The sequence below is a fragment of the Rhamphochromis longiceps genome, linkage group LG3 (genome assembly GCF_057381845.1).
Source record: "Rhamphochromis longiceps isolate RC_006_pf linkage group LG3, R_longiceps_female_GT1.1, whole genome shotgun sequence".
In the NCBI taxonomy this organism is placed as follows: Eukaryota; Metazoa; Chordata; class Actinopteri; order Cichliformes; family Cichlidae; genus Rhamphochromis; species Rhamphochromis longiceps.
In genome coordinates this window covers 14,476,276-14,498,523 of record NC_140559.1, presented here as the reverse complement: position 1 = coordinate 14,498,523, position 22,248 = coordinate 14,476,276, and the positions used below count along the sequence as shown (strand labels likewise).

Below are 22,248 nucleotides of genomic sequence, written 5' to 3'. Positions count from 1 at the left end.
CAGTCACAGCTATCGATATCTGTTGGCCTTACGTTACAATGCAAGTTCATGGCACTTCCATGTTGGCTTATTTTTTTCTAACCAGGAAGATATAAAAACTGAACATACACACAAGCTTTAATATGAATTTATTTCCCACCTCGGCCTTAATTTCTGCACAGCCAGTACGCCCCATCTTCCACTCGCCTACACAATTCTACAAAGTTCTAGATCGGGAGTCAAGTAAAAGTAAAGGCAATTTACTATTAGAAAACGGGGAAAAGCTCTGTTTTAGTACTTTACCCATTTTTAAACACACAGACACACAAGACAATCGAAAGAAACAAAGACAAATCCAAACGATCCATCATCCTGAGTCAAAGTGATCACAGGTCTGCTTTGTTGGAGATGAGCCTTCAAAGTGGAACATGTGGACTGTTCCTTTATTACTACCACTGAAGGCCACGCCCCTTTGGTCATGTGATCATGTGGTTTCTAGGAACGCTCCTCTTCCTCAGAGGATCCACCTGTGCTTCCTCTCCTCTCTCCTCCACCTGTTACAGTGAGGGGACGTCCTCCATGATGGAGGAGCTGCTGGAAAGTGCTGAGAGTTTCCTCCAGAGTGAGACCTCTGTCACAGTTCAGAGGATCTACGGCAGCAGAGACCTTCATGGACACTAAAAGTCTCAAACACACAACAACAACATCACACTGACTCCACTCTGACATCACTGATCAATAATCAAAGAACACACAGATCAAACTGATTGAACAGCCATCAGAGGAGTCCTGATGTCCCCTGTTTGATCCTGGACCTGAACTGTAGAGAAGACACAAGACAGTCAGACACACACACGCGCACACATATACACACACAGAAATAATCAAACAAACCTTTGAGCTGTACTGTTTTATATCGTATCCGTCCGTTCTTTGAGACTTCACAGATGTATCTCCCACTGTCTCTCTCTGTGGGCTGTTTCAGGGTCAGACTGAGGTCTCCAGTTTTCAGCAGGTGTTCATTCATCTTTGTTCGGCCTCTGTAATCCTTGTTCTGTTTTGTTGGACGGTCAGAGCCGTTCTGATACACGTGGACCTTATTGTTTGAACTGTCTCTCCACTCCACTTCAGCATCTTCAGGAAGGTTTTCTGTGGTGTTGAAGGGCAGCTGGACAGACTCCGCCCCCTCCTCCACCTCCACCTGACAGACTGAGAGGACAACAAACACAACATGAGCTGTACAGAGTGTGATTGGTGTTCAGAGCAGCATCATGTGACTCTTGTTCTGCACTAAATTCAACCGCTCTTCCCGTGACAAGTCGCTTAAAGGATACCAACAGTATGTTACATGCAGCACACATCAGGGGAAGACTCTGAATAAATGCTATGGCTCTGTACCAGATGCACTTAAAGCCCTACCCCTCCCTCCTCTCTCTCAGCAGACCACCACACCATCCTGCTGGCCCCTGCTTACACCCCAGTCATCAAGAGGATTAAAAAGGTCATCAACATCTAGCAGTGGACAGAGGAAAGTATCCTCACCCTACAAGGATGTTTCAGAGCCACTGACTGGGACAGCCTTCTTTCTCCCTCTGATGACATCGACGAACAAGTCAACAGTGACATCATACATCTCCTTCTGTGTTGACAACATTATCTCCTCAAAAACAGTCTCCATCTACCCCAACAACAAATCCTGCATCACCAAGGAACTCAAGGAAATCCTTAATAAAAAAAAAAGAGGATTTTCTTTACCAGCTCTGCACTGGACAAAAAGGAGATCAACAGGGAGGGCAAGAGGGCCATAAAAACTGCTAAACTGGAGTATAAAAACACAGTTGAAAAAAATTCACCACAGGTGATCACCACTCAGCCTGGCAGGGCCTCAAAACCATGGCCTCTGTGAATACTGTTCACCACCCCCAAAACCATCCAGGTGGAGGGCAGCAACCGCTCCTCCCTCCCTGACGACCTCAACGCTTTCTACACCAGATGTGAGACGGACAACATGGCCCAGCTTGAGGAGTCCAGATCCTCACTCAAAGCTGGCAGCTCTGCACTCACCTTCAGGACTGAGGGCGTGGTGAGAGCCCTCAGGAGGACCAGGGAGAGGAGCTCCCCGGCCCTGACAACATCAGCAGTCGAGTTCTGAGGCACTGTGCAGGGCAACTAGGAAGTGTGTTCCAGACTCCATTTCAACGCTCAGTTGACAGTCACACCGTCCCCAGCTGTGGAAACACCCCACAGTCATCCCCATCCCCAAAAGAAACAACCCAAAGTCTCTGAATGATCTTCGTCCTGTGGCCCTCAGCTCCCTGGTGATGAAGACCATGGAGAAGATCATAAAACAGCACATCGTAAGAGCAACTGACCCCCTGATGGACCCACTCCAGTTTGCTTACCGTGCACGCAGAGGTGTCAATGATGCAAAAATCTTCCTCTTGAACTCCATCTACAAACATCTAGAACTCCCTGACTCCTCTGATTTCTCATCAGCGTTCAACACTCTGCAGCCTCAGATCCTGGCCACTAAACTTTCCTCACGATTTCACCTGGATGATCAGCTAATCCTGTGGATATTGGACTATTTGACGAACAGGACTCAGAAAGTTCGGGTGAACAATTCTCTTTCCGGTCTCAGTTCCACGTCCACTGTCTCCCCCCAGGGCTGTGTGCTCCCCCCCTGCTCTTCATCCTCTACACCAGTGGTTTCCAAACTTTTTTTGCTAGGCCCCCCTTTGTTTAACAAGAAAGATCTTGCGCCCCCCACATGCGCACAAACACATCCTCCAACTATACACACTCATATTTTGTTTTCAAACTCCATCGCGGTTTATTTCACACCTCAAACATTCAGTAAACAATTAAGCAAATACAAGTAATCTGCAATAAATTACAGGTAGTAATAAAATAAACTACTAACTCTTTTACACTATGTCCACACCTACACGGTATTTTTGAAAACGCAGCTGTTTCTATGCGTTTGGACCTTTCGTCCACACGTAAATGGCGTATCGAATCACCGAAAACTGAAAAGATTTTTTAAAGCTTCTTTTTTGTGTTTACGTGTGGACGAGGAATACAGAGTTCGTCACGCAATGTCAAAGGTATGTGCCTTCTTCACGTCACGCTGTGCGCCACGTTATTGTTTACATGAGATGAATTGCAGAATGGCAGATAGAGACAAAATACTGTTACTGTTGTATAGGAATTTCTTTTATTTATGTATTAATCCCATTATTTTACCGTATAATGCCTTGGTGCCACTGGATTTTAACATGTCTCACACTCATACAGTAAGACAAATGGTGGGGGTCTAGTAAGGAAGTTGGGGGAAGCAGACAGCTCCACATGAAGAGTCTTTTGTCTCTTCGAGGAGTCTGGGAGGTAGCAAGGGAGTGTGAAACAGCTGTGTACTGCCTTTTGTTCCTGGAGAAGGTATTTAACTGAGAGCCATGCTAGGCTCAGAGAGACTCTGCTAACCGTCTGCAATGTGATCATGCAGGGGCTCCACAAGCTTGGTTTTTCTGTTCTTTGTGTTTTGATTAAAGAATGTTTGCTACCGCTCACCGCTCGTCTGCAGGCTTTATTTAAATGGAAAACTTCCACAACACTGTAAATCTGACTATCTTCAGGTTTTACAGGCTTACATATAGAGATTGACAGACCACGTGACTTTCGCGCATTGCATGCCGGGAACTCGTGGCAAAACAATCCAAGTACCGCATCAAATGCAAGCATTTGCAGCACCGCAAAACGTTCATTCTTTGGTTCCAATAAATTCTTGCTTATTCTTTGCCCCCCAAAAAGGTATGTACAAAACGAAGGAGAACAACGCCGGTCCGTACAAAGACAGACTTGATGAAAAGTCAAAGAAAAGATACGAGGAAAGGGTCAGACCCTTACGAGCACACAGAGTGGACAAAATACGTCAGCGTGCTGCCCAACTTTCACCACGCTCATATTTATAATTATACGGTTCTTGGAGTGAGTGCATACACTCATGAAGTTTAGTAACTTCAGGTCACTGCAACAAGCCCAGGTACAGTTTACCGACGGATGGGTACAGGACCTTGAAATGCACCGTGTAGAAAGTAAAGACCATCGTACGTATCATAAGTTTACCAGTCTCACAAATCGTCTTCATAAATACACATTCGTTAACCGTTTATTAATAGGACCTTTAAGCTCAACGGTAATTAATTAGTAGTGGAAATAATTTCTGGTAGCATTACAGAAATGTAGCAGTGACAATAATATTGTATGCTGTAATCGCACTGGACAATTAGTGATACAAAAAACCTGTTTTATCCTGTGAGTAAAAGTATATGTTTTTGTCAATGTACCATGGTAATAACAGAAGCGAAACGCAATATTGTGTCAGGACAATTCACTATTTATGCACAATAAACAAAGGAGCATAGCGCGACAATTTCAGCGCCAGACTTGCTTGTAACCTATATCACCAATTATGTTAAGAAAAATGACGTATTTGTAATGATAGTTGCTATTGTTGAAGCTACCCACAGGGGGCGCTCTGTAATCAATAAGATATACAGTATAGAAGAAGAAGTGATCGTTGAAGTAAGAACAATAAACAGCTAGCTGAAGCTAGCACCAGGAACAATTCTTGATGTTTTATTCATAGAGGAATAAGAACATTACATGGTACCAGGAGACGGGTTAAGAATAAGAAGCAACGCAACAAGATGGATGCAATAAAACCGCCAAGTCCGTTGAAACTGACTGGAAACGTGGATGCAAGTTGGAGGACTTTCAAACAGCAGTTCAAACTGTATATTGCAGCTGTCGGAGTGGATCGACGGGCAGATGAAAGAAAAATAGCCATGCTGCTCACCATCGCCGGCACAGAAGCAATAGAGGTCTTCAACACTTTTGTGTTTGCTCAGCCCGAGGACAAAGATAACTTTGATGAAGTCATGAAGAAATTTGACGAGCACTGTCTGTCAAAGAAAAATGAAACATACGAAAGATACGTCTTTCGCTCACGCTTACAGCATCAGGGTGAGTCATTTGATACTTTTCTCACAGACCTCAAGATCAAAGCTCAGTCCTGCAATTTTGGTGATCTCAGAGACTCTATGATACGAGATCAAATAGTGTTTGGAACTAATGAGAAGAAGCTCCGAGAGAAACTGTTGAGAGAAACAGAATTAACGCTGGAAAGTGCTATAAAGATAAGTCAAGCCAGTGAGCTAGCACGACAACATGTACTGACGTTTAGAGAGCCTGTTCAAGGAGCAGCGCAACAAGAAAATGAGGCAGTGAACGCAGTGTCGATTAAAAGAAAGCCATGGAGTAAATTCAAAAACAACGACAACAAAAACAAAACGTGTGACAATGAAATGTTCACTTGCAAGAGATGTGGAGAGAAACACAGACCAAAACAATGTCCCGCATATGGAAAAAAATGTGCAAAATGTAAAGGACAAAACCATTATGCAAAAATGTGTCTCTCCAAAAACAAGGGACAAAAAGTACACACTGTGCAGGAAGACACAGATGACAGTGATGATCTAAGTGAAACATTTTTCATTAAGATGGTGTCACATGAAGAAGATGTCAATGCACAGTCTTCAAGACATAACACTGGCCAAAGTGTTAGTTCAGTCACAGATGATAAATGGACTGCTCCACTGTTAGTCAATGGGACATTGGTAACATTTAAAATTGACACAGGGGCCAAAGCTAACTTGATCAATGAGAAGGATTTCAAGGCACTGACTGAGAAGCCTAGAAGATTTACAGAGAAAGTCACGCCGCTGAGGGCCTACAATAACCAGCCAATACAAACAAAAGGAGGATGCAGACTTAAAGTGACAGCAAAAGGCAAACAGCATAACATTTTGTTCACCATCGTGCCTGATGGACATGAGTCACTTTTAGGAGATAAAACATCTGAGGATTTGGGACTAGTAAAGAGGATCTATCAGATTAATACTGACACCATGAAAGAAGCCAAACAAGGCAAAAGACAGGAACACCAAGGGCATGAAGGAAGTTCAGACATTATCAGTAAATTTCCTTCAGTCTTCAAAGGACATGGAACATTGCCTTACACCTACAAAATCCAGCTCAAGGATGATGCCGTGCCTGTGGTGCATGCCCCAAGGAGAGTGCCTGCTCCATTACGGACAAGTTTGAAAAAAGAGCTTGAAAGAATGACTCAAATGGGTGTCATTGAACGAGTGGAAGAGCCCACAGACTGGGTGAACTCTATCACTTGTGTCAAGAAAAAGAATACAGGTGCCTTAAGAGTCTGCCTTAATCCCAAAGATCTAAATGAAAACATTAAAAGAGAGCATTATCAGATCCCTAAGAGAGAGGAAATAATGAGTGAAATGGCAGGAGCTAAGTTTTTTAGCAAACTGGATGCATCACATGGATTTTGGCAGCTGAGGCTAGACCCAGAAAGCAGCAGGTACACTACCTTTAACACGCCATTTGGGCGTTACTGTTTCTTGAGGCTCCCATTTGGAATTAAATCAGCACCAGAGATCTTCCACAGGGCAATGGAGTCCCTGATCGAAGGGCTGGAAGGCACCAGAGTCTACATAGATGACCTCGTAGTCTGGGGAAATACAAGGCAACAACATGATGAAAGGCTGGAGAAACTTTTGTGGAGAGTTAACAAGAATGGACTTAAACTGAATAGAGACAAGTGCCTCTTTGGTGTTTCAGAGATGACCTTCCTGGGAGATAAGGTTACAAGTGAAGGCGTGAAGGTACAAGCCATATTGGATATGCCAGCACCCACTGACAAAAAAGGTGTCTTGCGAGCAATGGGGATGATCAACTTTCTGGGTAAGTTCATTCCTAATCTTACCTCCAAGACAGCATGCCTAAGGGAGCTGCTACAGCACAACACAGTGTTCGAGTGGACGGCCCGGCATGAGAAAGAGTGGAAAAAATTGAAGGAAACTGTAACTACAGAGCCGGTCTTGACATTCTTTGATCCATCAAAGCCAACAAAAATTTCAACAGATGCCTCAAAAGATGGCTTGGGAGCAGTTCTGCTCCAAAGGAACAAAGACAAGTGGCAACCTGTAGCATATGCGTCCAGATCAATGACAGAAACTGAACAACGCTATGCTCAAATTGAAAAAGAGACTTTGGGCTTAGTGTTTGGGTGTGGAAAATTTCACAGCTATGTATATGGATTACCAACCTTTACAGCAGAGACTGATCACAAACCTCTCATCTCGATCAGAAAAAAGAACCTCAACGACATGTCACCCAGAATTCAGCGCATGATGATGGTGTTGCAGCGCTATGATTTTGAGCTGATCTACACGCCTGGGAAATATATCGTACTCGCGGATGCTTTATCCCGAGCGCCAGCACCAAGTGGTGACAGGTTAGTCAGCACTACAGCCGAGGAGGCTGAAACACATGTAAACATGGTAACTGCCTCACTCCCAGCATCAGATGTCATGTTGCAGCAAATTGTGCAGGAGACGACAAAAGATCCAGTGCTGCAGAAAGTATCCCACCTCATACAGAATGGGTGGTCAAAAGGAGTCTGTCCAGGGTTCTACTCTGTGCGAGCTGATTCATGCATGGCTAATGGGCTGGTGCTGAGACAAAACCAGATTGTCATTCCTCAATCCATGCGGAAGGACATGCTTCAGCGTATCCATGAAGGACATCTTGGAGTGGAGAAATGTAAAAGGAGAGCGAGAGAAGCAGTTTACTGGCCAGGCATCAACAGGGATATTGAGGAGATGATACAGAAATGTGAAACATGTCTCAAACATCACTACAAACAAACAAAAGAGCCAATGCTGGCAGCAGATCTACCCACTGCACCATGGCAAAAGGTAGGCACGGATTTATTTCATCTGGATGGCAAGGACTATGTTTTGGTGATTGACTACTATTCTAATTATCCAGAAGTGGCACAGCTTTCCAGTACATCAGCACAGTCAGTCATCACACACATGAAGGGTTTTTTTGCCAGACATGGAATTCCACAGTGTGTCATCAGCGACAATGGTCCACAATATGACTGTAGGGAATTTAGTGACTTTGCAAAACAATATGGATTTCAACATATCACCTCTAGTCCCTTATATCCCCAAGCGAATGGACAGGCAGAAAAAGGAGTCCAAATAGTAAAGAGATTGTTAAAAAAAGCAAGAGACAGTAAGACCGACCCTTACCTGGCTCTGCTAAGCTACAGAGCTTCATCACTGGAGTGTGGGGCATCACCTGCTGAGCTACTCATGCATCGCAAGCTCCGCACCACACTTCCACACATTTCCAAGGAAAATGACAATGCACATGACAACAAGCTGACCGACAAAAGAATGAAACTCAAGCACAGACAGAAAAGGAACTACGACAAAACTGCAAGGCGTCTGGAACCGCTTCAGGAAAGAGATGTTGTGAGGATTGCAGGTCCAGATTTCTGGGACAAAAAAGCAACAGTTCTCAGCGAAGTAGGGCCCAGATCGTTTGCTGTTCAGACAGAGAATGGACAAGTGTTAAGAAGAAACCGGAGAAGTCTGTTAAAGAGTTTTTCCTTCCCACTGTTGCCAAAGTGCTTGCTCATAGGGGGTCATATGATTGTTGGGTTTTTCTCTGTATCTATGAAGCGCCTTGAGGCGACTTTTGTTGTGATTTGGCGCTATATAAATAAAATTGAACTGAACTTTTATTCCGTGATTTAAACCGGAGGAACAAATCATGGCAGGATCAGCCTGATATTATTTGTATCCCACTGTAACTTAACTGTATAAAGAGCAAACATCTTCAAAATGTCAGGAGTAGTTAGTCATTACAACAAGTGTTTGTGAACTAAAAATCAAGAATGTGGGATCCTGTTTGTCCGTTATTTGGAGAGCCCAGCGTGTGCTCCTGACGCAGGGAAAACCAATTCTGCAGGGAGACCTACCTCGGCACTTGTGCAGGTGAAGCCAAAGGGAAGATATGCTTCATCATATTTTCTAGTGTTTGGCTTGGAAGGAAGTTGGTTTGGAAACACATTCAGCGATGCTTCATCTCCTGCTTTGCGTTTGTGTGGGCACCCCGTCAAAAACCTGTTCATTCATACTGCCGTTTTGACGAGCCATCAGGCAGCCTTCACACCTCCAACGGCCCCAACAATAGAGGCACTTTGGACACTCATTCCCCCACCTCTCCCCCCTCCATAGAGCCATCACCACCTTCAAACACTTCACCTACAACACCCCCTCCTCACCCCACACAAAAGAGGATTCCACACCACCTCCTCCCACCACAACTCTTCATATTCATGAAGCAGATGTGAGGAAGCAGTTTAAGAATCTGAATGCTCGAAAAGCTCCCGGCCCAGACGGCGTGTCTCCTGCCACCCTCAGACACTGTGCAAACGAGCTGGCCCCAGTGTTTTCTGGCATTTTCAACTCCTCACTGCAGGCATGTCATGTGCCTGCCTGCTTCAAGTCCTCTACCATAATCCCTGTCCCCAAGAAACCTAGGATCACTGGACTAAATGACTACAGACCCGTGGCTCTGACATCTGTGGTCATGAAGTCATTTGAGCGCCTAGTTCTCTCCCATCTCAAGACCCTCACGGCCCCCCTCCTGGACCCCCTGCAGTTTGCATATAGAGCCAACAGGTCTGTAGACGACGCCATCACCATGGCCCTACACTTCATCCTGCAGCATCTGGACTCCCCAGGAACCTACGCCAGGATCCTGTTTGTGGACTTCAGCTCTGCCTTCAACACCATCCTTCCAGACCATCTCCGAGACAAGCTTTCCCAGATGAATGTGCCTGATCCCATCTGCCGGTGGATCACTGACTTCCTGACGGACAGGAAGCAGCATGTGAGGCTGGGAAAGAATGTCTCGGACTCCCGGACCATCAGCACCGGCTCCCCTCAGGGCTGTGTTCTTTCTCCTCTGCTCTTCTCCCTGTACACCAACTGCTGCACCTCCACCCACCAGTCTGTCAAGCTAATCAAGTTTGCAGATGACACCACCGTTATTGGGCTCATCTCTGACGGGGATGAGTCTGCCTACAGGAGGGAGGTTGAACGTCTGGTGTCCTGGTGCAGCCACAACAACCTGGTGCTGAATGCCCAGAAGACAGTGGAGATTATTGTGGACTTCAGGAAGCACACAGCCCCACTCCCCCCCATCATCCTGACTGACACCCCCATCACCTCTGTGGACTCATTCCGCTTCCTGGGTACCACCATCACCCAGGACCTGAAGTGGGAGCCCACCATCACCTCCGTCATCAAGAAAGCCCAGCAGAGGATGTACTTCCTGAGGCAGCTGAAGAAATTCAACCTGCCAACACGGACGATGATGCAGTTCTACACTGCAATCATCGAGTCCATCCTCACCTCCTCCATCACCGTGTGGTACGCTGGAGCCACTATCAGGGACAAACAGAGACTGCAGCGTGTTGTGCGCTCTGCTGAGAAGGTGATTGGCTGCAGACTCCCATCTCTGCAGGACCTGTACACCTCCAGGACATTGCGGCGTGCAGCTCGGATCTCAGCTGACCCTTCTCACCCTGGACACAGTCTGTTTGACCTGCTCCCCTCAGGCAGGAGGCTCCGGTCCATTCGCACCAGAACCTCTCGCCATAAGAACAGTTTCTTCCCCTCTGCTGTTGGACACATGAACAATAACCACATGACTGTCCCCGCCACTAACACATGACCCTACGCTGTGTCACTGCATCATTCTATGTCTGGCACTGATCACCACCTGCACTCATGTATATATCTTTCTACGTAGCACTTTTAATTCTTATTCTTACTTTTATTTTTTTTTTCATGTCTATTTAAGTGCTATTTATGACACTATGTTTGCACTGAAGCACCGCAGCAATTTCCTAATGTTGTAAACCTGCTCAACATTTGGCAATGAACACCTTTCTGATTCTGATTCTGATTATGCTAGCAGTGTCCAAGCGTTCTTTTTTTTCCTTTTCACACTGCATCCCCCCCGCAATGGCTCTTCGCCCCCCCTAGGGGGTGGGCCCCACACTTTAGGAAGCTCTGCTCTGCACTGATGACTGCAGATCCACACAGCCCAACTGTCACCTGGTCTAAGTCTTTTCTCCAGCGGCCTCAGCTTCTTCCTCTTTCCCTGTCTTCTTCTGCAGACGCTCCTCTGTAGCTTCAAGCTGTTTCTCTTTACAAGGAGAGCTACAAACCTTTGCATCTAGCCACAAACACCCCATGGGCTCCTCTGGATCATCACACTCAGCATTTTCACAATAAAAGCCTCATATTTATGGCTGCTCAACCCTGACATGTGACAACATCCAAATGACTGGATCAAAGTGTTTGAATGATCTCAGCAGCTTTAAAACTATTGATATTTATACATTTACATTGATTTGGACTAAACTAACAAAACTATTGATTTGATCCAAACTCAAATCATGCCAGAGGATTTTATTTTGAAGTTAGGATCATTTCAACTACATTTGTAATGGTTTTCTTAGTCTGTTCATTTAAAAACACAGTTGCACCGCCTGGCATTTTTGGATTATTCATTAAAACATCAAAGAATTTATATCCTTTAAATACTTTAAATAAACTAGATTATAGAAAATAGATTCAAACTAAAAGCTTTTAGAGAATAAACTCCTAGATGACCTCTGACATTTGACCCGTGTCTACACCACTGACCTCTGACTTTCAGCTTCACTTGTTTCTTCAGCAGGATGTTTCCCTCCCTGCTGTAGACGGTGCAGGTGTAGGTGTGGTTGTCACCATCTGTGGGGTGTTTCAGGGTCAGACTGAGGTCTCCAGTTTTCAGCAGGTCTTCATTCCTCTTTGTTCGGCTTCTGTAAAACGGGTTCTGTTTTGTTGGACGGTCAGAGCCGTATTCATATACGTGGACCTTCTTATTTGAACTGTCTCTCCACTCCACTTCAGCATCTTCAGGCAGGTTTTTTGTGGTTTTGAAGGGCAGCTGGACAGACTCCGCCCCCTCCTCCACCTCCACCTGACACACTGAGAGGACAACAAACACAACATGAGCTGTACAAAGTGTGATTGGTGTTCAGAGCAGCATCATGTGACTCTTGTTCTGCACTAAATGAAGCGATGGAGTGGCGCCTCCTTCAGGCAGAGAAACAGCTCATGGAGAGAAATAATTATTAGAGCAAAAACAAGAGTGGAGCTGCAAATAACTCTAAACTTTGCCCTGTATCTACAGCACTGACCTCCGACTTTCAGCTCCACTTGTCTCTTCCGCAGGATGTTTCCCTCCCTGCTGTAGACGGTGCAGGTGTAGGTCCTGTTGTCTCCATCTGTGGGGTGTTTCAGGGTCAGACTGAGGTCTCCAGTTTTCAGCAGGTCTTCATTCATCTTCGTTCGGTCTCTGTAAACCTGGTGCTGTTCTTCAGGCTGGTCAGAGCCGTTCTCATACACGTGGACCTTCCTGCAGTTGATCTCAACATCTGTGTAATTGTCCATCCACTCCACTTTGGCATCTTCGGGCAGGTGAAGTGTGGTGTGGCAGGGCAGCTGGACAAACTCCACCCCTGACTCCACCTCCACCTGGGGGACTGAGAGGACAACAAAGCACAACATGAGCTTGGATGGAGACATTTGTGTTGACTCTAACAGGCTGAATGCTGCTGCTTCACTGGGAGCTCACTGTTAGATAGAAAGTGGTCAGTGTGAAGAGGAGACGCAGCAGAAAGATGAAGACTGACAGGAAGAAAGCAGTGAACAGACTGTTCATCATCATCATCAACTTTATTTATAAAGCACTTTAAAACAACCACAGCTGACACAAAGTGCTGTACATTGGAACTGTAAAATAAAATTACATGAGATATAAATAAAAAACAAATAAAAGAAGAGTGAAATCATTAATTAAATAACTACTTCAATTAAAAGAGAAACTAAGTCTCACTGAGGTTAAAAGCCAAGGAATAAAAGTGGGTTTTAAGACAGAGTGGACAGTGAAGGGGCCTCTCTAACATGCATGGGCAAATTATTCCATAATTTTGGAGCCACAATAGAGAAGGCCCCGCCCCCTCCAAGTTTCCTCCTGGATCTCGGTACCTCCAGGAGCAGCTGGTCAGCTGACCTGAGAGACCGACAGGGTGTATGGGGATGAAGAAGCTCAGAGAGGTAAGGCGGGGCAAGACTGTGAAGGCATTTAAAAACAAACATAAGAATTTTAAAATTAACTCTAAAAGACACAGGCAGCCAGTGCAGAGGCCAGCACGGGGGTTATATGCTCTCTTTTTCGAGTTCCTGTTAGGAGTCGTGCAGCCGCATTTTGAACCAGCTGCAGATGTGAGAGCAACGACTGACTGACCCCCACATAAAGTGAGTTACAGTCCAGGCGGGAAGAAATAAAAGCATGGATCACTGTTTCAAGGTGCTGCCTCGAAAGAAAATATTTTACTCTTGCCAGTCGCCTTAAATGATAAAAACTGGACTTCACCACTGCTCTGATTTGGTTGTCCAATTTAAAATCACTGTCCAACTTAAAACCAAGGTCAGTAACAACCAGTGTTGGGACTAACGCGTTATTAAGTAACGCGTTACAGTAACTACATTATTATTGTGGTAACGAGCACGGTAATTAGTTATTATGCCAAAATCAGGAACGCGTTAGTCGTTACTGGGATTTAGATAGGGTCGTTACTCGTTACTTCGTGTGGTGGCTATCGCGGAGCTTCCACAGATTCAGTAACATTAGCAAGTGGTGGAGGCCAGCAGGTGGAGGAGGGAAAAGGGACGCAAAGGAAAAGAGACCCGAGGCGGCCGCCGGTCCAAGTGTGAACTGAACTTCAGGTAAGAAGTTATGACCTGCAGTCTCTCTGGGTCAGATATAAACCAAGTTTAGGTGGAGTTTATTTTCGTTATGCTGACTTTTTCCGTACTGCGTGCTAGCTAGCATGACGGAGTTTCTATACAGCTGGGTGGTGCTATGAAGTTAATGATGTTGAACTTTATTTTATTCATAAGTTATTAGAGTTGTCAACCGTCCCGTCTGGTATTCAGAGAAAATATTACGCGTTTCTTATTGAGGTGAAAAGGAACAGTTTGTCCCGTAATTCAGCTACAATGAAAAAGGCACAAAGCTGGAGTTATTCTGTGTCTTTGCTGCACAGCTGCCTCTTCTTCTTTCATTCTCTCCCCTCCCTCTCCTGTTTCTACTTCAATCATGAAACTGATCAGTGATCAGCTGATCGTCTTTTCTCTCTTGTTTGTTTATCGCCCACTTTGCCAGAAAGAGGAAACCAGCGGATGTTGCGCTAAACAACAGCAGCAGTTTAAGCTTGATCAGCTGTTGTTAGAATTTATTTAATATTAATTTCTAGTATCAGCTGATGTTTGCTGGAGCCACAGCTGTAAAGCTGCTGGTCATGATGTCGGTTTGGATATGTGGTGAGAGGGAAACATGAAGATGAAACTAGGAGATGTCCTTACTGGATCATCAGAGCTGAACAGGTGATGGAGAAACAGGTTGACCTTTTAGGTGACATGAATGAGTTGAAGTTATGAACTGTTTCTGAGAGACAAATAACACCAGGATCCTTTTCTATGTAGCTGACAGCTGGTAACTGTGCAGGTGCGGATCTAGCAAAGTTTTGCCAGGGGGGCAGGTAGGACATTAACAGGGAGAGGGGGGCACAAAGAAATACTTTACTTTCTTATTCTCATTTCAAATGTCTAGTTTTTAAAAAATAATTATCTGAATCTTACAACAAACAATTGATAGATTGATACATATATACCATCAACACAGTGTACATCACTGTCACAACAGCGTTTGTTTTCATTCAAAGGCTTTATGATTCTTCCGGTCTCTAGTCAAAATGCCCGGGTCATTTTTTTCATTCTTTTTTTTTTTCATTTTTTTTCATTACATTCAGCTGAGACTGAAGAAGTCACCTGGACTGGACTGACGAAACATTTCTCCAACTGAAAATGTCCAGATGAACAAAATCAACCTTTTGGGATTTACTTACCTGGATGATTAAGCACGCATCAAGACGTTATTTTATTAAAAATTTTGAAATGTTAGCAGGGCTGGTTGACCTCTGATGACCTCTAGAAATTTTTATTAATATCTTTAAAATGATAGTAGCACAAACGAAATTTTTTGCTGCACAAACCAGCACAAACGTAGCACAAACGTTTGATACCACTTTTGTTGGATTTGAAGAAGGTGGGGGGGCCAACTTCACTCACATAGAGGCAGCTCGTGCATTAGCTAATTATGCTACAATCGAGTCAGAGATGATAATGACACCTGGAAAGGCTCACATAGAGTTCAAGCTGAACACCTCCTGGTATGAAGGGGAGGAGGAGCAGCTGTGGATGAAGCCAGAGTCCTTGAAGTTGCATCAGGAGTTTAACCAGAGCAGAAAACCAATTTTGAGGAGGGCGCTGAGTGAACGCACCAGTTTGTAGCACAGCAGTGATGCTTCTATCAGAAACATGCTGCTTCTCCTTCATCCTCCTCTCATTGATCTGAATCAGCAGTTTTCACAGAGAAACGCTGCACAAATCCTTCACTCCACTATTTCTGTCAGCAGATAACTCGCTCTATCATGGCTGCACTCATTTGTGCTTCAATCAAATCTGTTTTTCCATTATCACCAAGAACAGGCTGCTCATCAATCAGCACATAACCTGGAGATCACCTGCACACCTTACCACTCCCATCCAGAAATCGTGGCTATCGTCACCTCCTGCATTAAGTAACGTGCAAGGAAACAGTCCACCTTAAAAGCTGCTGCTAGCTGCTGCTTTCACACATTAATGAGTGAAAATAACAGGCAGCAGATCAAAGGTCATCACAATGAGGAAGACCTTTACTTCATTCACCTGAGCTGTGTTTTCGCTTCCACTCGCTGACCTTTAACCTCTGACCTCACCTGCTGAAGAGAACTTTTCTTCTTCTGTTTGATAGAAGAATCAAACAGTGGTGTCAAAATAATCCATCAGTCTGTTTTGGCCCTGATCTCTTAAAATTACTGCACTACACTCTTTATGGAAACACATCATTTCCTGTGTGCATTTCAAAATAAAAGCACTCTAACATGTCAGTGGACACAAACACTTGATTTCTAAGGGTCCGCGTGGTCACAGTGATGTAAATGTAATCAGACGGTGAGCGCGAGGGGTTGTGCAGACGCCAGTGTTTTCCTTTTTTGTTACCGGGCAAATTTCAAGCGGACTTCTTTGAAGTCCTCATGTGGATTACTCCGGCCATCCGCTTACCAAAGACCTTTTATCCTGCCTTGGTAGCTTTAGTTTTAAACAACACATAAACTTCCCTGTTCACACCAAGGGCCATACTTTGGACCTAGTCTGCTGCTCCGGCCTTACTCATTCAAACTGCACAGCCGACGAGCTACCAATCTTTGATTATCTGCTTCTCTCCTTTAATGTCCAAATGACCTTCTCCATAATCAAGAACTCCTGCTCCATTTCTTTCTAGAATATCAAGAAAACAAATCTTGATATCCTTTCTTCTGCTTTTTCTAGTTGTCTCTCTCTCAGCAACCTGTCTACTCTAGATGATCTTATAATAATCATAGCCTTAGTAGTATTTTGAACTCTCTCGCTCCACTAAAAACTAGACCTGTATCCTTTTCTAACTCAGCACCTTGGTACACTTCTGAACTCTGACTTTTGAAAGCTAAAGTCAGACGACTAGAGCACCTTCAAAAGGAAACTGGCCTTACTATTCATAAGGAAATGTTTAATAATCATGTTCTGTTTTATAAGGAGTGTATTAGCCAAACTAAATCTGCCTATTACTCCACCATTGTCTGTTCAAGCGAGGATTCTACTAAGACACTGTTCTCACTATTAAACTCTTTTCCCAGGCTGCCTGACTTTCTACTCGATCGTCTCTACTCGTCTAACTTCCGTGATTCTCTAATGCTATTCTTCACTGAAAAAATTAAAAATAAAATACACCAAGACCTGGCTCCTGATGTTCCATTTAGCTCCTCCATCTCAACTCCACCCCCATTACGTTGCCTTTCTGCCTTCCAACTTCCCTCTGTCACTGCTATCTTTGATCTCTTCTGCAAATTAAAGTCCTATACCTGTCACCTTGACCCCCTTCCTACAGTCCTAGTCAAGGCCTGTCTACCCTCTCTCCTTCCCCTAATATCTGCCATTATCCATTCTTCACTCACCTCTGGAACTGTTCCTGCCTCTTTCAAAGTTGCTGCAATCACATCAATACTGAAAAAAACAGATGTAGATCCCAACACCTTTAATAACTTTCGTCCCGTCTCCAATCTACCATTTCTCTCAAAAATTATTGAAAAAATGATTGCTTCACAAGTTCACCTACACCAACAATAACCTTTACGGACAGTTCCAGTCTGGTTTTCGTCCTTCTCATAGCACCAAAACTGCTCTTATAAAAATAACGAATTACCTTCTTATGACAGCTGTCTCCTCTCCATCCTTATTCTCCTCGATTTGAGTGCAGCCTTTGACACCGTCTCTAACTTCATCCTTCTCAGCTTCTACAGCCTCTATTGGGGTGCTTCAGGGATCTGTCCTTGGGCCCCTCCATTTCATTATTTACCTCCTCCCACTTGGACACATTTTCAGTAAATATAATATTCAGTTCCAATGTTATGCCGACGACACTCAGCTTTACCTGTCCACCAAACCCAACTCTACTCTCCCTCCACCCTCCCTCACCCTCTGCTTAGCCAAACTTTCTTAAACTTGGACTTCTTCTTCATTCCAATGAGATTTACATTTCAGGGAGTTCCCCTGGAAAAAGAGCCATTTTGAAAGCTGTTTGCTGACTTCATCAATAATCTGCTTCAGTCATCCAGATGAGAATCCTGAGAATGGAGCAGCCCTGATAGCAGCTCATAGGATCACAGTGTTTTTCATTCAGCTGACTGATAATACCTAACCTAACACCTAATAGTAGGTATTATTTAGGTATTGTATATATGTATATGTATACGCCTTTAGGACTTTTGGGTGACCAAACTGTAATGGAATGTCACCTATAGCATCTACATCTATATTGTCAGCATCTATATTAACAGCCTAATGTGTGCAGCTTTTTAGATTCACCTAGGAGAGCCTGGCGGTCAGCGGAGGCTGAGTTGGGGAAATGCAAAAATATCTTCCACATGTGAAGGATTAAGGTACAGACAGAAGGATCGGAGCTAGTAATGATACCGTATAATATTGTTTTTAAGATTTTTTAAAGTAATTTTGTGCAGGGAGAGTAGAGAGGTCTGTGCTTTTTTATATCTATATGTTTTCTAAAGTTTTATTAATAAAAGGATTAGCCAAGACTATACGGTTAATAAAGGTACTGACCGGTAAAACAGATCTTCCATCACATTAGTTTGACTATGAGTTTGATATTTGCTGTGAATACTAACAGCTGCATGAGCTCTACAAATCACTAATAAACACAAATAAAACAGAAAACACTAAAAAAAACTAAAGTTCTGGAGGTGAAATCCTGTCCTTGGAGGTGCTGGAAAGTCTGATCACCTGATAATGGTAGGCAATCTTGTAAGTTAATTTAAATTTAATTTTAATTAAATTTTTATTGATTGTAGGAGTGCTTGGACTGCCCACCTTGTTGTTTGCATTTATATTAAAAAAAACAAGCAAACAAACAAAAACAGGGGATAAAGCTCTGCACTCTATGGATAAATTATTATGTGGATAAGACGATCAATACAAACCCAGCATGACCACACAAGGAAACTTCCTAATACCTAATCATAACCTAATTGTAACCCAGACACTAAAACCATAATTTAAGTCTGAAAAATGCCTTCAACCCCCCCCACCACCACCACCACCACACACACACACACAAACCTTTGACTTTGAGCAGCACAATTTTGTGTCTCCAAATTCTGTGTGTGCGGTTGTCATCCCTGTTGCTGACTTCACAGCTGTATTCTCCACTGTCATCATCTGTGGGGTGTTTCAGGGTCAGACTGAGGTCTCCAGTTCTCAGCAGGTCTTCATTCATCTTAGTTCGGTCTCTGTAAACTGGGTCCTGTTCTTCAAGCTTGTCAGAGCCGTTCTCATACACGTGGACCATCATTTCATCAGATTGCCACGCAACTACAACATCTTTGGGAAGGTTTTTTGTAGTTTTAAATGGCAGACAAACAGACTCCATCCCCTCCTCCACCTCCACCTGACAGACTGAAAGGACAAGAAACAGAACGTGAGCTGTACAGACAGCAGCAGGTTTTCATGGTTGTAGAAAAAAGCTGAAAGAAAGATCAGAGGAGAAAGGAACAGGGGACTGAAATCTTTCAATTCAATGCTCAGTCACTCAACCAATGTGATTATTTTAAGTTAATTTGGCCACAGAAACTGGATCAATGTAGTTTTATATCAATTCTATTTAACTTTACTTATAATGCATTATATCACAACAACATTGGCCTCAAGGTGCGTCATACTGCAAGGTAAAGACCCAACAATAATACAAAGAAAGCAGAGAAAACCCAACATCTATATTTTACATTTTTTCAGTCTAACAGGACGATTAAAGTGAAATTTGCCCTCATTTTACTGTTTGACTGTTTGTCTCTAATACAGAACTGTGAGCATCGTTTTCTGCCGTCACCCTGTGACCTCTCTCAGAGCTTCTCTCACTGACCTTTAACTCTGTGATTGTCTTCTTTTCAATATGCATGTATGACTTGATACTACTTTGGCCCCATCACACCAGATCAACAAAGCACAGCTAGATACTCTTCTCAGCCCCTTTCTACTACACCTAACCTAACTAGAAAATGCTATATGTCTAATACTCAAACACAGAACAGGAGGCTTAATGCAGTAAGCCAAAGGAATACAGAAAGTTTAAATGTTTGCAAAGCAGGGAAACCAAAATATAAAAATGTGATGATCAACAGGAGAAGCTGATGTAGAGCACAGAGGACGGAGATGACAAAGGCCAAGAAAAGAGGTGAGGTTACAAACATACACAAGTAATTAGACAGATAGAAAACACCAGGGAACACATCTGGAACTAGTCAGGGAACAAGACTGGGAAAGTACAACAGAACAATAAACACAGCCAAAGGTTACCAAAATAAAACAGAAAACAGTATAACGGAAATACTTAACACAGAAGATGAAGTAGAAGGACGCATGAAGAAGGCAGAAAACTAAACTAAGAGTACAAACAACAACCCCAGCAACACAATGCACACACTCATTTCTCCACAGTGTTCTGTTACTATTCAAAACAAAGAGACATAATTAACAAAAATAATCTTCACTGCTAGCAACACTATTACAGATCCAGATGGTAAATTTATATTCATGTATTCAAAATTTGGATCTGAGTATTGCTAGTATACATGAACCAAATGCTGATGACCATCCTTTTTTCATACATTCTGTTCTTTGCAGTAACACCACACTTGTAATAAGAGAAGACTTAAATCTGCTATTTAATCCAGAAAATGACAGTATAGCAGTGAGTGAAAGGATCTGGCAGTCTAAAGATATTCTTTTAACAGTACATGAATGATTTCCGTCTTTGTGATGCTTGCCATTCACAGCACCCCACTCTCAGGGTTTACAACATCTTTACACCTTCTTTAAAGCCCCAGGTCCAGATGGTTTTCCAGCAGTTTTATGAAGAATTTTGACCTACACAAGTATCTACTCAGATCCAGCTACTGCCCGATTCCACTCACAAAAAATAGGCCTTAAAATACTCTGTTAAACCCTTGCCAGAAGACTGGTTAAAAAAAATAATTCATCCTGACCAAAGATGTATTAGAGTGTAGACCAGGGGTGGGCAATCCCAGTCCACGAGGGCCGGTGTCCCTGCAGGTTTTAGATCTCACCTTGGGTCAACACACCTGAATCACATGATTAGTTCGTTACCAGGCCTCTGGAGAACTTCATGACATATTGAGGAGCTAATTTATCCGTTTAAATCAGCTGTGTTGGTTCGAGGACACACCTAAAACCATTCTACAAAAACCGAAACACAATAATGATCTACAACTACCAAATTCTTTTACTACTACTACTGCTTATCCAATAGATTGTGTTGTGTGTTTCAGACTGTACTGAACTTATCAGACAGCCCATAGCTGGATCTAGAACTTCAGAAAAGTAAAAGTCTGTAATTTGCCTTTCAAAAGCTGAAGTAGTAATTATCATAACTGCTTTCAAAGCCTGAACATAAAAACCTCTCAGATGTAAACTGAAACCCATTTGGAACAATCCAATAAATTATCAGAAAGACAAAGTGAGGCAATTGTACTCAACCTTAAAACTGTTAGAAATATGGTATCTAACCAGATACTTAGCCTGAATGGCATTACCTTGGCCTCCAGTAACAGTTCGAGGAATTTCAGAGTCATTATTTACTTCTAGATCATGTTTGTTTAAGAAGAACATCCGCCTTCGCATAATAACAACTGGATGACTTTGCTTCTCTCTGGTCATTAACCGGATCAGCTGACCACCATCAGTGAACTAGATGGTCACTGATGGTGGTCAGCTGCTGTCTTGTCTCCTTGTTTGACTTGCAGGTAGCTGTGGGGGAGTTTCTATGACTGTGGACGTTTGGTGGACGTTTCCTGAGGGCTGGGAACTACATTTGCCATTTTGGGCTACCTATGTGTCTGCCTCAGTTGGCGGTGATAGATGTGTTTTGTTTTGGCTTTTTTTGGGGGGAATAATGACCCCAACTCGCAACAAAGAGGAGAAGTACCTCCAAAATACACAAACATAACTGAGTCTATCCCAGCTGTTGTAGGGCTAAAGGCAGCACACAAACTGTATAAGATAGTAGACTACTGTAGGCCACACACACACACACACACACACACACACACACACACACACACACACACACACACACACACACACACACACAGAACACAGTGTGTGAACAAATAGAGTCATTTAAATCTCTGACCATTGACTTTCAGATTAACTGCTTTCTTGAACATGATTTTTCCCTCCTTGCTGTAGACGGTGCAGGTGTAGACTTGTGTGTCCCTCTCTGTGGGGTATTGCAGGGTCAAACTGAGGTCTCCAGTTGTCAGCAGGTCTTCATTCACCTCTGTCCGGCCTCTGTAATCCTGATCTTGTTTTTCTGGTTTATTAGAGCCATCCTCATACACATGGGCCTTTTTGTAAGTGTCTCTCCACTCCACTTTAGCATCATGAGGCAACTCAAGTGTGGTTTCACAGGGCAGTTGGACAGACATCTCCCCTGAATCCACGGCCACCTGGTGGACTGAGAGAAAAAAGAAGCATT

General features: G+C 43.6%; 2 protein-coding genes across 2 annotated transcripts in view; both read right to left on the bottom strand.

Moving 5' to 3' along the window:
• LOC146673023 (NACHT, LRR and PYD domains-containing protein 3-like) overlaps positions 1-22,248 on the bottom strand; it is a 505,210-nt gene that overhangs the window by 213,647 nt on the left and 269,315 nt on the right. The window lies entirely within an intron of this gene.
• The window catches only part of LOC146673039 (uncharacterized), a 38,232-nt gene continuing 16,123 nt past the window's right edge, over positions 140-22,248 (bottom strand). Inside the window, exons 8-13 of the mRNA XM_085401431.1 lie at positions 21,904-22,227; positions 18,816-19,151; positions 12,179-12,523; positions 11,640-11,966; positions 874-1,188; positions 140-799 (exon numbers count right to left, since the gene is read on the bottom strand). Of these exons, the coding sequence (XP_085257557.1) occupies positions 738-799; positions 874-1,188; positions 11,640-11,966; positions 12,179-12,523; positions 18,816-19,151; positions 21,904-22,227 (1,709 nt within the window). The 3' untranslated portion in view covers positions 140-737. The remainder of the gene's footprint in view (positions 800-873; positions 1,189-11,639; positions 11,967-12,178; positions 12,524-18,815; positions 19,152-21,903; positions 22,228-22,248) is intronic.